This window comes from Mauremys reevesii, linkage group 3 (genome assembly GCF_016161935.1).
Source record: "Mauremys reevesii isolate NIE-2019 linkage group 3, ASM1616193v1, whole genome shotgun sequence".
Taxonomy (NCBI): Eukaryota; Metazoa; Chordata; order Testudines; family Geoemydidae; genus Mauremys; species Mauremys reevesii.
Window position 1 is genome coordinate 71,192,218 of NC_052625.1, and position 13,848 is coordinate 71,206,065.

The 13,848-nt window shown below is 42.6% G+C and overlaps 1 protein-coding gene across 5 annotated transcripts in view; it reads right to left on the minus strand.

Moving 5' to 3' along the window:
* The window catches only part of KIF26B (kinesin family member 26B), a 408,888-nt gene that overhangs the window by 84,986 nt on the left and 310,054 nt on the right, over nt 1-13,848 (minus strand). For 4 of the 5 annotated variants that reach the window (XM_039530788.1, XM_039530787.1, XM_039530786.1 and 1 more), the window contains 2 exons: nt 12,125-12,387; nt 7,598-7,781 (listed from right to left, as the gene is read on the minus strand). In XM_039530788.1, the coding sequence (XP_039386722.1) occupies nt 7,598-7,781; nt 12,125-12,387 (447 nt within the window). The remainder of the gene's footprint in view (nt 1-7,597; nt 7,782-12,124; nt 12,388-13,848) is intronic. The other variant, XM_039530789.1, reaches the window with a different exon arrangement.

Below are 13,848 nucleotides of genomic sequence, written 5' to 3' on the forward strand. Positions count from 1 at the left end.
TGAATTCAGATCATTTCCAAAAAATGAAAACAAATTTTAAAAAATTCAAAACATTTTGTTTTGACATTTTTAAAACAAAAATGCTTTGACTTTTTGTTTCAAAACAACATTTTGTTTTGAACTTTAGCTACATTTATTTAAAAAACAAAAACAAAAAAGGGTAAAAACACTCAAAAATTAGACCAACTCCTCCCCCCCCCAAATTCCTCTTGGGTCAAACAGACTGAATCAAAGACTGAATTTTTAGCTGTAGTTTGTCAATCAAGACAATCACTATTGCTCAGACTTGTTATTTTGATTCAATGAAAGGCATGGGGGTTGATTAAAAAGGAATGACTGGCTTATTGGCTTTATGGACACATGGGGGAAAATGCTATTGGTGAGAATGTAATACCTTTACGATGGGATCCTTTTAGAAAGAACAAAGTTATCAGTGCAGCAGCATACAGAAGAGGTCTGTGGTTAAAAATGAAAGTAAAAATGGCCACCAATGGAAAAATGGACAGTTACCACTTTGATGAGAAAAGGAGGGGATTTGAAGTGCATGTGGAAAGGCTGTAGCAATATTTTTAAGCCAATGGCACTGAGCATTGTTCTAAATGGTTTATCAACAGAAATTTTCTTTCCTGAAAGTTTTGTTTCCATTAAATATTGGCTGATATGAACTATGAGGACTTGACTTAAGTGCTTATGAACAGGGCCGGCTCTAGGCACCAGCAAAGCAAGCAGGTGCTTGCGGCAGCACATTTGCAGGGGCGGCAGGGATCCAGCATGGGAGCTGAGAACCAACAGGGGGCCCTGGGAGCTGTAGTTCCCTGGTTAGCTCCCTGCCTATAGAGCCAGCCCTGGAGCAGGGAAAGAACTACATTTCCCAGAATTCCCCTGACAGCGATCAACAGGAAAGGGAGGGAGGGAGGTAGCGGAGATCTCCTGCTGCAGCTTGCTGTGAACAGAGAGCTCACTGCTAGAACGGGGTGGCACTGGGAACCGGAGAACAAGTATGCCCAAGGAGTAGAAGGCTTTGGCCCAGACATCCCCAGACTGGATTAGAGATACTGGTGTGACCTTACCTTGCAGCCCCTCTCCAGAATTGGGTGGACTAAATGGGCAGTGCCCCTCTCTATCTGAAGCCTGGCAAGGGAGGTACATGGATCCCACTATAATTTAAAATGAAAAGTAAGGGAGGGGAGGCTCTGGACCTGGGAAGCTTTAGGTACAGTACCAGGCTCGCAGGAGGATTTCCATTCTGAGCCATGGAAGCAGAAATTGACTTTTCCTTTCCAGATTGATCCAATATTCAGAAAGGGAATCTAGCACCTGCCTTCCAGATTTGAACACCCTCAAAATTCAGATGTGCTCAAGCTCAGTTTGGGCAACTATTACTTCATTTCTCCCAAATCAAATATACTGATCCACTGTAACTTGCTGTAGAAAAAGTAGGATAAAATTGAGCAAGAAATGCTTCCCAGTGGTTATTAGGACTGGAATTGCTATTTCCAACAGCCATTACTTTTTTTTTTTTTTAAGTTTTATTTGTTTAAAAGAAAGACAGTGATATTGCATTGGCAAATTCCCCATAGAAACAAAGAGTGGAACAAAAGAATAATAAAGGCACCTCGACTTTTCCTCATTTATGTAGGACAGTCTTATAATATGCATCCAGATATCCTCCAATCACACAAGCTGAAAATTGTTCCACTTTACTGCAGTTCTGTAACCAATCCTGTCTGTGTTCTGTGCACATCCAAAATTCCTGCTGAATGACCTGCCCTGGGAGCGAGTTACCAATGACCCAGGGCTGGGGCGGTAAGTGGATGCAGTGGGGGGGGGAGCCCAGGGCTCGGGTGGCAGGGGGTATGGGTGGGGGGGTGCCCAGAGCTGGGGCAGCAGTGGGGTGGGGGGGGAGCCCAGGGCCAGGGTGGGGGGCAGCCAAAAATTTTTTTGCTTGGGGCGGCAAAAAACCTAGAGCCGGCCCTGCTTATGAATCACTTTATACCTGAAGCAGACATCCTAGCTGCAAGATGTACAATTCACTTCAGAAAACACAGAGGAGAAAATGTATGTCGTTTTTGGCTTGTCCTAAATTGCTGTCCACAGCCTGTCATTCTGGGAGCCATCTGTCAGGAGAGAGAGTTATGTATGTAGAAATCCAGAACTAAGAACTGTCTCAGAAAGAAACTTGACAAACTCAAATGTAGTATCTACTGCTGCTTTGAGTCCATCAAGAGAAATGCATAGCAATTTGAGAGAGCCCCTCTATGTATCATGCAAAGAAAGGAAGGAAATCTCAGCCCACAGGTGCAAGAGTCACTACACCAGGAGGACATCAGAAAGATGGATGGATCCATGAATTTATTATCTGTTGTTTGGAAACATCACATCAACCAGAGCTGTGTTTCATCAATAAGCTGAAGTTCAGGTGCTGTGGTATGAGGACATGCAGCCTAGGCGTGTATGTACCACAGCAGAGAAAGGAATTCAACAAAAGGACATCATTTTCACCTAAAAACGTGGAACAGCATTTCAGCTATGTGAATGGAGAGTGGACTCCTACAAAATCTCTGTGTAACTCCCTTTGGAATTTGCTAGTTCCGAGAACACTGAACTGAGCCTCTTTGTGTCCTACCCTCTGGACTACAGCAACAATGGCTCCAGAACCTCTAGACATCATTTCCCAGTCTGCACAGGAATGGGGGCAGGGACAGGGACACAATAGATGGGAAATTCCTACAAAAGCCAATGGGGAGCTTCGGATAGAGTGATTTATATGAGCAGTTTGCTGAGCGAAAGACTGCACTGTCCATAAGAAAGATCGTTTTGGTTAATGTAATCCAACACATTTTTTCACACAGTGTATGAGAGATTGTATCCTTATTCTTGTTGGTTTTTTTTTAAAACTCAGTTTGTCAGTGGAAAGTGATTACTATGGAATATAAGAGTAATACCCAAAAGTTCACAGCTTCAGATTCTGGTTGAATTTCACTGACCACCACCAAGAAAAAGTGAAAATGACAAGTTTGATGATTTGAAGTTAATTTTGGTGGCCAGATTTGGACCAACGTACTAAAATTAGTCAAACTGAACCATGTAGCAGTCACTGTATTATGCAATGTGTTATCTATGGAAGTCAGCTACTGAGCCTTGGTGAAGATTATGCATTGATTTTGCTGAGAAGAATCAATGGCATGTGTTTGGTTGCTGATGATGATTATTCCAAGTGGCCAGACCTGGCACACAGGACAAACACTTCTGGTACTCAGACCACTGGGCATTGGGAATATGTTTCCTGCATATGGTTAGCGTGAAGAGAGCGTTTCAGATAAACAGGCTAAGATTGTTACTGAGGAACTTCAGATTTTTCTCAAGAGAAATTCAGATACATGTAAAGATCAGCTGCTCATCATCCAGTAGCAAGTGGGCCAGCAGAACATTCTGTGCAGAAACTTAAGAGAATCAGCAAGTCAAAACAAGACTTGTTTTTAGGCTGACAGTACCACTCACTCAATCTGGGATCTGACGTTCTCCATTCTGCTTTTTAACCACCAAAAATTCTGCAATCCGAAGTCAGGCGGCAGTTTTTGCTGAAGATGAGATAAGATGAATACCATAAAATTTCATTGTCCATGGCCAGCTTAACTCTGCAGTACTGACAGTTTAAAAAAAAACAAAACTTGTAACATCGCAGGCATAATTCCATTGATTTCAATGGCACTGTGCCTGCTTCTGACATTAATTACTTCTGGCCTATCATGAATCAGGACTGTAGGTAAGTATAGTACCAAATTGTCATTTTTACAATCACTTTTCTGAACACAACCAAACAAACTCTTTGATCTTTGACTCACTACAAGCTGCCTTTTTTTTTAAAACCCTGTTGGCTGAACCAACACTACTATCTTGACATTGTTTTCTAAAAACTGCTTCACTACAGCAAACTAGGCTCTGATCATCACTAGGAATGCTTTCCTAGCATAACCCCCTCCCCACAAAATGCACACTCCTCCAATCATCAACTAGATCTGACCTCATTGTCTTATTAGGTCACCCAGATATGGAAACATTCCATCAGGGTGGTATGGCCTGAGAGCAAAACCTACCTACAACTAGGGAATGATGCACCTCCCATTATAAATCTATGGGATCATGTAATCTTTTAGAATTAGTCATTAAAGCCATCAGGAAACAATACATTTTACTCCACAACTCTTTTTAAAATTGTATTTGAAAACAGCCTGTGTGTGTGTGTATGTAAAAAGCATGGAGTATTAAATGACTTTAATGGTAATGCCCTCAAAACCAGTCCACTTCCTTCTTAACAACCAGATAGTTTGAGCATTCACAGTCTTCCTTTCCACTGCAGGGTGGTTAATTAATAAACCTTTAGGTAATTGAGTTCTGGCTGCCAATTCCAGAGGGGTTATTACTTAAACACATGCAATCTCTTCTTTCATTTACGCAACTGTAACTCTTACATTTTAAATACAGTACAGTATATTTGAATACACGGCATTCAAACTTTAAGCATAAATATGGCAATGATGTCCACTCTTTGGATATCTTAGATTGTAGTCTGCTCACCATCACAAATAGTCTGTAGAAATACACAAGCTGAAATATTCACGGTCTCTGCAGTGCTATTTAGGCCCACAAGAACTATACATTAGAGAGGAGGTTTTTTGACGAAATTTTGTCATCAGAAAATGCCAATTTAATAAAACCAAACCTTTTCACAGGAAAGGGTCAATTCTGATAGTTTTTTCAAAGCTACAATGTTTTGAAAAAGTTTTGAAATTGTCAAAACATTTTGTTTCAACATTTTTGAAACAAAAATTTTTCTCGTTTGAAACGACTTCTCATTTCAAAATTTAAGCTAATTATAGTAAAAATAAATCAAATAAAAAAGGTCAAAATTGAAACAAAATGTTTCAGACTTATCAAACCAAGACATTGCAGTTGACCTGAACTGAATTTTTTTTTTCCAATTTTGGTTGGTGATAATTTGAGATTGACTTTTCATCCTGATTCAGGATGGGAATGTTTTTTGATATCCTGACATTTTTTGGAACACAGGAAAATCTTTACCACTCTGCTCCACTAAACGTATTGTAATGAACCTGCTGGCTCCTTATTGGATTCTGTGTTAGTATCCAGTGCAACATTCAGCCAGCAGAGGGCTTCATAATCCCTTTCCTGTTCTGGATGAATAGGGCCATACCAAATTCAGGGTCCATTTTGGTCAATTACACACTCATAGGATTTTTAAAATTGTAAATTTCATGATTTCAGCTATTCAAATCTGAAATTTCACGGTCTTGTAATTGTAAGGGTCCTGACCCAAAAAAGACTTGTGGGGGGTTGCAAGGTTATTGTAAGGGGGTTACGGTATTGCTACCCTTACTTTTGCGCTGCTGCTGTCAGAGCTGGGTGGTTGGAGAGCGGTAGCTGCTGGCCGGGAGTCAGCTCTGAAAGCAGAACCGCTGCCAGCAGCAGCACAGAAATAAGGGTGGTAATACCATACCATAGCTTCAGAGCTGGGAACCAGGCCAACAGCCACTGCTTTCCGGCCACCCAGCTCTGAAGGCAGCACAGAAGTAAAGGTAGCAATACTGCGACCCCCTAAAATAACTTTTTGCAACCCTCCTGCAACTCCCTTTTGGTTCAGGACCCCCAATTTAAGAAATGCTGGTCTCCCCCGTGAAATCTGTATAGTATAGGATAAAAGCACATGAAAGACCAGATTTCATGGGGGGAGACCAGATTTCACAGTCTGTGATGCATTTTTCATGGCTGTGAATTTGGTAGGGTCCTATAGATGGAATACTGGCAGAGGTTAAAGAGGACCTGGGCTCAGGAGGAGCTGAAGGTTGGGTATGAGCAGGGGTGGCTCCAGGCACCAGCATGCCAAGTGCGTGCTTGGGGCGGCAAGCCGCGGGGGGTGCTCTGCCGGTCGCCGCAAGGGCGGCAGGCAGGTTGCCTTTGGCGGCATGCCTGCAGAGGGGCTGCTGGTCCCACGGCTTCAGCAGACCTCCCGCAGGCTGCCGCCGAATCTGCGGGACTGGGGACCTCCCGCAGGCAAGCCGCCGAAGGCAGCCTGCCTGCCGTGCTTGGGGCGGCAAAATACCTAGAGCTGCCCCTGGGTATGAGCAAGAGCAACCAGGAGCTGGCTGCAGAGAGAAGTATGGACAGCTTGGGAGATGGGAATGAAGGGCAGAAAGCCAGAATGGGAGCAGCCCGTTGCTTGGAAGGAGGGCAGTGTTAGTGATGAATACCAAGCAATGGGCTGCAAAGGCGGGGGTGGTTTGTATGGTTGAGTCTGAACAAGATAACAGGTCAGACACAAAGGACTGGACTCTGACCAGCATGCTGTTGGCTCTAATGCGAGTACTCCTGGCACTAGGCCCATGTAGCCCTACCTTCACTGCCTGTATTGTTCGGCCCCCCAGGGGCTAGATTGGGAGCTGCTGGGTGTTGTGTTTACTATCTTTTGTTCGTAACTCAAGACCACAGTGCCACAGGTAACTGCAATATTTGTTTCTGGCAGCCCGAGTAAAGCAACCCTGTATTCATTATCTGGCAAGCGTTTATGGGAACCCAAAGGGTCTAGTGCTGGGAATGGCGACAGTGTTTGCTTCTGAGCATGTGGGACAGCTGGCAGGTTGCCATGCCGGTATGTTACAGCATTCACAGTGACTTCCTGCTCTGGGGACTGCTACAATATGTGCAACAGACTCTCCTGCAACAGTTTTGAAGCATTTTTGTCTTCTTGGTACGTGGCTTTCCCTATGCTTTCAACAAGCAGAAATGCCTTTGTAAAAGCTCTTAGCACCCCCTTAAGGGCTAATTCTGTAAACAATGAAAACAAACGGGTTTGCAATTTATTTAAAAAAAATAAAACAGTTCCAGAGCCAGAAGTCCTTAGTCCCGCAAAATCAATGGGAATTTTTCCTGGGGAAGTACTGAGTGAGAATTATTGTTTTTATTTATCATTTGTATTAAGTAGTGCTACCAAACAAGAGCATGTCCTCATGGTGCCAGGCACTGTACAAACACATAGCAAGAGGCAGTCCCTGAGTCAAAGAATTCGCAGTCTAAATATTATTTGTTTATACTACAGTGCCTAGAAGCTCTGAGATGTTGACCTTATTGTGCTAGGCACTATAGAAACATATAGGAAGAAACAGTCCCTGCCCTGCAGAGTTTATCAATCTACATGGACATGATAGAGAAAGTAGTATTATCATCCTCAATTTAGGCTATCCCCTACTGATGAAAAGAACCTTCAGTTTCTATGGTCTTTTGATCCTTAGCTTCTGGGCTGAGGCTCCCAGCAAGGGTGATAATTAAGGCCAAGTCTGATGGTGTTTTTCATTTCGATGTATAGACCCGTCCATTAATTCACATCACAAAGGCAACTGAACAGCCAACAGATAGCAACAACTTCTCATCACTAATGACTTGGGCTCTGTTGGCATTTTCAACAGAGCTATGCTAATCAGCTAACGTACACCAGGAGACAATTTGGCCCCTAGTCTTTTCAAGGACACCAGTTTATAGACCTGCATGTGGCGAGGACACAGAAGAAAACAGAAGGACTTACTGCCACCTTTGCCGCTCTTCTCCATGCGGTATTGGTAGATGTGCAGAGTGAAGAGCATGTGCGAGTTCCTGTGGTCCTCCTCATCACAGTCTCGCTGGTTGCTTCGGCGGGAGGCTATCGCTGCATCGAGGAAGAAGGCAGCCTTCTCCGCAGTGGGGGCACGGAGCTCACTCTGGTTTTGAAGCTGCAAGGCAACCCAGAGGAAAGCAAATAAAGCAGCCCTGTTGGGTTTCAGCACTAGCAGGTAACATTCTTGGTGCCCTGAAGTCTAAGCACAGCTAAATGCACTAGGGACATAGGATTGTGATACTGGATCAGACCCGGGGTTCAGCTGTCCTGTCAGTGAGCATGGCCAGTACCAGATGCTTCAGAAGATAGATTGCCATGTCCAGGCTTTTGCCTGAGAATCTATGGCTGTACCTAATTGCTGTACCTTTGGCTGCAGTTCTATGAAAATCTAAGGACTAGACGTACTCCTGGGGGGGTGGGGGTGGAAGGATACATGTTAGTGTCTATGTTACATTACTTTCCTAAACCTTAAGTCATGTATTATACCACATTACCTTGGACTTGCAGTTGGTTTTTAACCACCACCGTTTGCAGTTCATTGCCATTCAGTTTTCAGAGCTGTCAGTTAACAGGCATTACCACAGTGTTTGTGCTGCTAACGTGGGATTACTGCGTTATCCCCTTTTGAGATTTAACACAGAAATGAACCACTGTAGCAGAGATATAAATTCATGTGTCTTTTTACACTCGTTGCACATGCCCAGGTCCTCGTTCTTGCTTTTCTCCCTCTCTGCACTTAGGCCCCAAAAATGTCCACGAGGAGGCTTTGCACTGGCTGCAGCCCGTGTTTAAAACAAACAACAACAACAACAAAAGAACACGACACTTCTCAGTCACATCGATGGAAGCAGGGATCACCAATGGGCACAAGGCTCCTCTACGTATTCAGTTTGTTTTTAAAAAAAGAAAACCCAAATGTCACGTGGAAGTGCTGTTTTTGCATCTCCCTGGATGTGACAACCTAGAGGCTTGCTAATATCAGCGATGGAATCACAGTGTGGAGAAGTTAGAACTATTGAGTAGATTCATTCCGGTACCTGTGCTACAGCCTGTGAAGGGACCAAGCAAAGGAGTGTTGGGCCTCCCCTATTCAGGGGTTGCCAAGGTTGCCCTGACTTGTGATTCCCACTGCAATAGCACCTAAAGGCCTTGCAACAGCAGGGAACAACTGGTCCAGGCTCTCAACATGCCAGGGGGAATTCTGAGCTGGACTGCCCTTCAGATAGGCACAGTATATCCCAGAGCTCCCCAGAATGCTCCCTTCTCTGTACCTGGCCAGCTCTGTTGACTGGGGCAGATGGGCAGGGGCAGGCCTACGGCTTGTGTGCCAGGGACTGAAGAGGGAGCAGTCCCTGCATTCTGGGAAAACCAAAAGTCTGTAGACTGTACTCAGCCCTTGTGAGAGGTGGAGGAAGAGCATAAAGGAGAGGAAGCACCCCTGTGTCTTCTCCCACAAGTTGGTCGGAGGCAATCCATTAGATGAAGCTGCATGTCATGTACATACAATCGCATTTGCTGGACCTCAGTCACAGTCTCCAGTGTTGGGAATGTAAACTGCTCTTCTCTCTCCAAAATGATAGCCAGCATGAAGTCAGATATTATTAACCCTTGATAACGTGAGGAATGTGTGCATGCTTCATGTCATCGAATGTTAGTTTAGAGAAGTGACACGTGATTATGAAATATGACATTCATAGCTCCATAGATTCCAAGGCCAGAAGGGACCATTGTGATCATCTAGTCTGACCTCCTGTATAACACAGGCCATAGAACTTCCCCAAAATAATCCCTAGTGGATAGCTTTTAGAAAACCATCCAATCTTGAATTAAAAATGGTCAGTGATGGAAAATCCACAATGACCCTTGTTAAATTGTTCCAGTGGTTAATTACCCTCACTGTCAAAAATTTTACACCTCATTTCCAAGTCTGAATTTCCAGCCATTGGATCGTATTACACCTTTCTCTGCTAGAATGAAAAGCCCATTATTATATCTGTTCCCCATGTAGATATTTATAGACTGTGATCAAGTAACCCCTTAACCTTCTCTTTGTTAAACTAAATAGACTGAGCTCCTTTGAGTCTCTCAATATAATGCATGTTTTCATATCCTTGAATCATTTTCATGGCTCTTGTCTCCAATTAATCAACATCCTTCTTGAATGGTGGGCACCAGAACAGGACACAGTATTCCAGCAGCGGGCACACCAGTGCCAAATACAGAGGTAAAATAATCTCTCTACTTCTACTTGTAATTCCCCTGTATATCCATCCAAGAATCACATTAGCTCTTTTGCCCACCATGTCACACCGGGAGTTCATGTTCAGCTGATTATCCACCATGACCCAAAAATCTTTTTCAGAGTCACTGCTTCCCTATGTTCCTAGATGTATATATTTATGTTTAGCCATATTAAAACACATAGTGTTTGCTTGTGCCCAGCTTGCTCTGTATCAATGACCTCTCTTCATTATTTACCTCTCCCCCTATTTTTGTGTCATCTGCAAACTTTATCAGTGATGATTTTATGTTCATTGATAAAAATGTTAAATAGCATTGGGACATGAACAGACCCTGCATGACCCCATTGGAAACACACCCACTAGATGACGATTCCTCGTTTACAATTACATTTTGAGACCTATCAGTTAGCCAGTATTTAATCCATGCCCTGTTAATTTTTAATAATCGTACATACACTGATGATGGCATTGGTGTTGGTAATACACAGAGCTGGTCCACAGACTATAGGGGAGGCCTGTTTGTCTGAGAGGTTTAAATACAGCGACAAGTTTCCTTTTTCAGCCCTTACTATGAGTGGAGCTCAGGAGTAAGTTCCTCTTCTAAAAGAGAGAGAGAGAGCCCAAATAAAGGGTGAACCAAGTCATTAGAAGGCTAGAATCCGCCTAACCAAGTCCCACTAATCTACTTGCTTTCTTACTAACATATTTTTTCGGTTGATGCAGAGCACAGGTCGGGGTAGATATATATTAAAACAACCTCGCCTTGTAAGCAACAAGATAATCCTCAAAACCACACACACTAAAGTCTGGTTAAGAATAATATGACATACAGGAATCATGTTGCTGATTTTGTATATATATTAATAAAACATTTTATCTTCTTTTCCTCGGAGTACATCAAGCATTAATTCAGTTGTGCTATATGAAGCTGTGAAACCTTTAGGCCCTTGTTTTCCACATACTGCACTTTGACAGCTGGGGTTGACAATACCGTACATCATCCTGTGGTCCTGCTTCTACTGTCCCCACTCTCTGGAGTGATTGGTGCCCTGAGGCTGCTAGGTGCTTAGGGTTCAGAGACTGTAATTGTGCCCTGTCATTGTGGATTTCCCCCCAGCTTGTGAGCTCACACGGGGACAAGGCCTGTTGCTGTGTATATAGTAAAAGGAAAGAGTGGGCATTTTTTGTACCAACTAAGTAAAAGTAAAAAAGCCATAGACTTTCAAGGGGTTGCCCAGGAGATAATATGAACTACTTAGGTGTTCCTGCTGACTTTCCATGCCTGAAGAGAGCTGGAGTTATTCTTGGCTTAGCCAGCTCTAACATTTATTTCTTGGCAACAATTATAAGTAGCTATTAATACTTCCTACAACATTGCTAATGCTAGTGCTATGAATAATGTAGTTTATAGAGAGATAAACAGCCATATAAATGGCTTCCAGCTATTTGTGCAATACTGTAAATATTTTAGCTTGTTGTTTTATAAAAGAGATCACAGTTCTTCTCTTTTTTTAGTGGGGGTGGGGGGAAGGTGAATTTTGTTTGCTCTGAATGTTTTCAAATTTTATTGCAAACATCAACCTCTGCTCATCATCAGTCATACTGGAGGTACAAATATTGAGGCCGGGAAAGCAGATGGCCCCACAGCTGCAGGCCATAAAGTTCTTGTGTGTTTCAAAGTAAACACATTCAAGTCTGCAAAGTTTATGCTTCAAGTAGCTCTTGAATTTGAATTCTATCATCTTAGTACCTCAGAAAAATATCACTAGGCTTGGCAGAATTTGATGTAATTTTTTTTTATAATTTTGATGAATATCATCAAGGTTTAAGCATATTTTTATTTTTATAAAATTAAATTTTCACAGTTGCAGGAAATTTGTGGGGGAGGTTGGACAATAATTATTTAAATGACAGTAGAAATTGAGAATCAAAAAGTTAAAGCTTTATAACTGTTAAATCAAATATTGCCAGCATCACATCAAAATATATAAGTAAATATCCTTAAACCAAACTTGAATAAGTTCTCAAGAAGAATTTTTCTTACTTTGCCTATCTGGAAAGTTCAGTTATCATAGATGGAAATATTTTTTATCACTTTTGTGTGTATGGAGCAATTGATGTTTACCAGCATTTACTGATGAAAATCTAATCCTATCAAGCCTAAATATCACATTGCTAGAGATTAGTTTCCATTTAAAATAAATCTTAAATTCACCTGCATGCCACAGATTGGGTCCTCACAAAGGTAGACACCAGGGGACTGACCATCCTGCAGGCTGCCTGTAGCTACCTCTGACAGTAAGTCCCTCAGATTTTCTTCTTTCCCCCACACTTCCACTGCAGAGATCCGGACTGAGAAGCGGGCCCCTGTCTTCTCTTTCCGTTCATTAATCAGCTTGAAGAGCCATGAGATGGCGCAGGGGATTATGCCTAGGTTCTGCATGGAATCATCTTTTCCAATCATGGTGTATGATTTTCCTGTCAGGTAGGAGGGAGGGGAGAAAAGAAAACTAAATTACGCTCAGTGCATCTAGAGCTTTCTGTCAAGTGACATTATTCTGCACAGGCTCAGGAAAACCATTTCCTTTACTAAAGACAGACAGACAGACGGAAAGAAAGGACAAATGACAGCGTTTAAAACTAGTAGACTAGATCCAGAGTTGCGATCCATTTCTCTGTAGCATTCTGCCACCATAAAGGGGCTGAAAAACAGCCAGATCTTCCTAAATGAAGATTCCCCTAACATTCAAGAAATCCTTAGCTGGGCTATAGCTGGTTCCTACACCACTCTGTAGCCAACAGTTTAGAGGGCATGTCGGGTAGGGTGGAGGGTGTGTGAGTGTCATGTGCTCCAACAATCCCTAATTTGGAAATGATCTCCTGGTGGGGAGGAATGTTACTAGCCAGCATACTTTAGAGCAGCCCCTAGATGGTTCTATAGGATGCTGGGGCTGGAAATGCATAGAGTTGGCCCCGGGATCAGGATTCTGCAGCTGGCTCTTTTCTGCATCCCCCCCTTGGCTACACTCAGCAGAAGCTAGACCTATCAGATAATCTGGTCCAGAGGTGGTCCCATGATGTGGGGTTTGGATCCAGATCAAAACGTTCCCTAAGTTCAGTGTTCTCTGGAACCAGGATTTTGGTGCAGGCCTGTCTCTGTTTAAAACATCTGTTAATTAAAAGCATGCATACAGTATTATCTTACTCTGTTTTCTGAATTACTTCAAATACTGCACATAGTTAAGTTTTCAGAACCTTTCTCATTTATAGCTCTTTCTATAGCTGTCACACAAACAATATTGATATGTATACATTTTAGACAATTTCTTATGGCTTTTTTTCTTACCTTATTTCATTTAATGAATTATGGGCATAAGTGGAATCTAATGTTAAGAAGATTAGTGCAGCAAGATATTTTTAGACTTTACAACTCTTTGTGAAACGGTCTCTCTCTGTAGGAGAGGGAATGGTGGGGAAGGCAGTTAATGAAGCAGCTGCACATTGTCAGCTAATGTATTATACTTTATATTAGTCTAGATTAGATCATTAAAAAACGTGGAAATCGGGAGGCAGAGTCGGCCAATTGGTAGGACACTGGACTGGGAACATGGACTCCATAGCTGGCATTGCTTCACTTACTCTCTGGCCTTAAGCAAGACATGAAGGCCTGAGACTTCAAGTATTCATCAATTCTGGGTGCCTCCATTTTGGATGCAACTTGAGACAATCAGTGCCTGACAGCGTACTGTACTTCTTCATTACCTGAAGAATGGAAGTTTCCTTGAAGTGTTTTTTTTCCTTGGTAGAACTGCGTGGGATCACTTTTCAGGCAGTAATAAAGGCGGCAAAGTTGTTGCCTTTAAATAGTCAGCATTTCCCAACAGATACCTCTAGATACGGATGAGCAGTACATAAAATTACGTTAGAATTTTAGGTTTC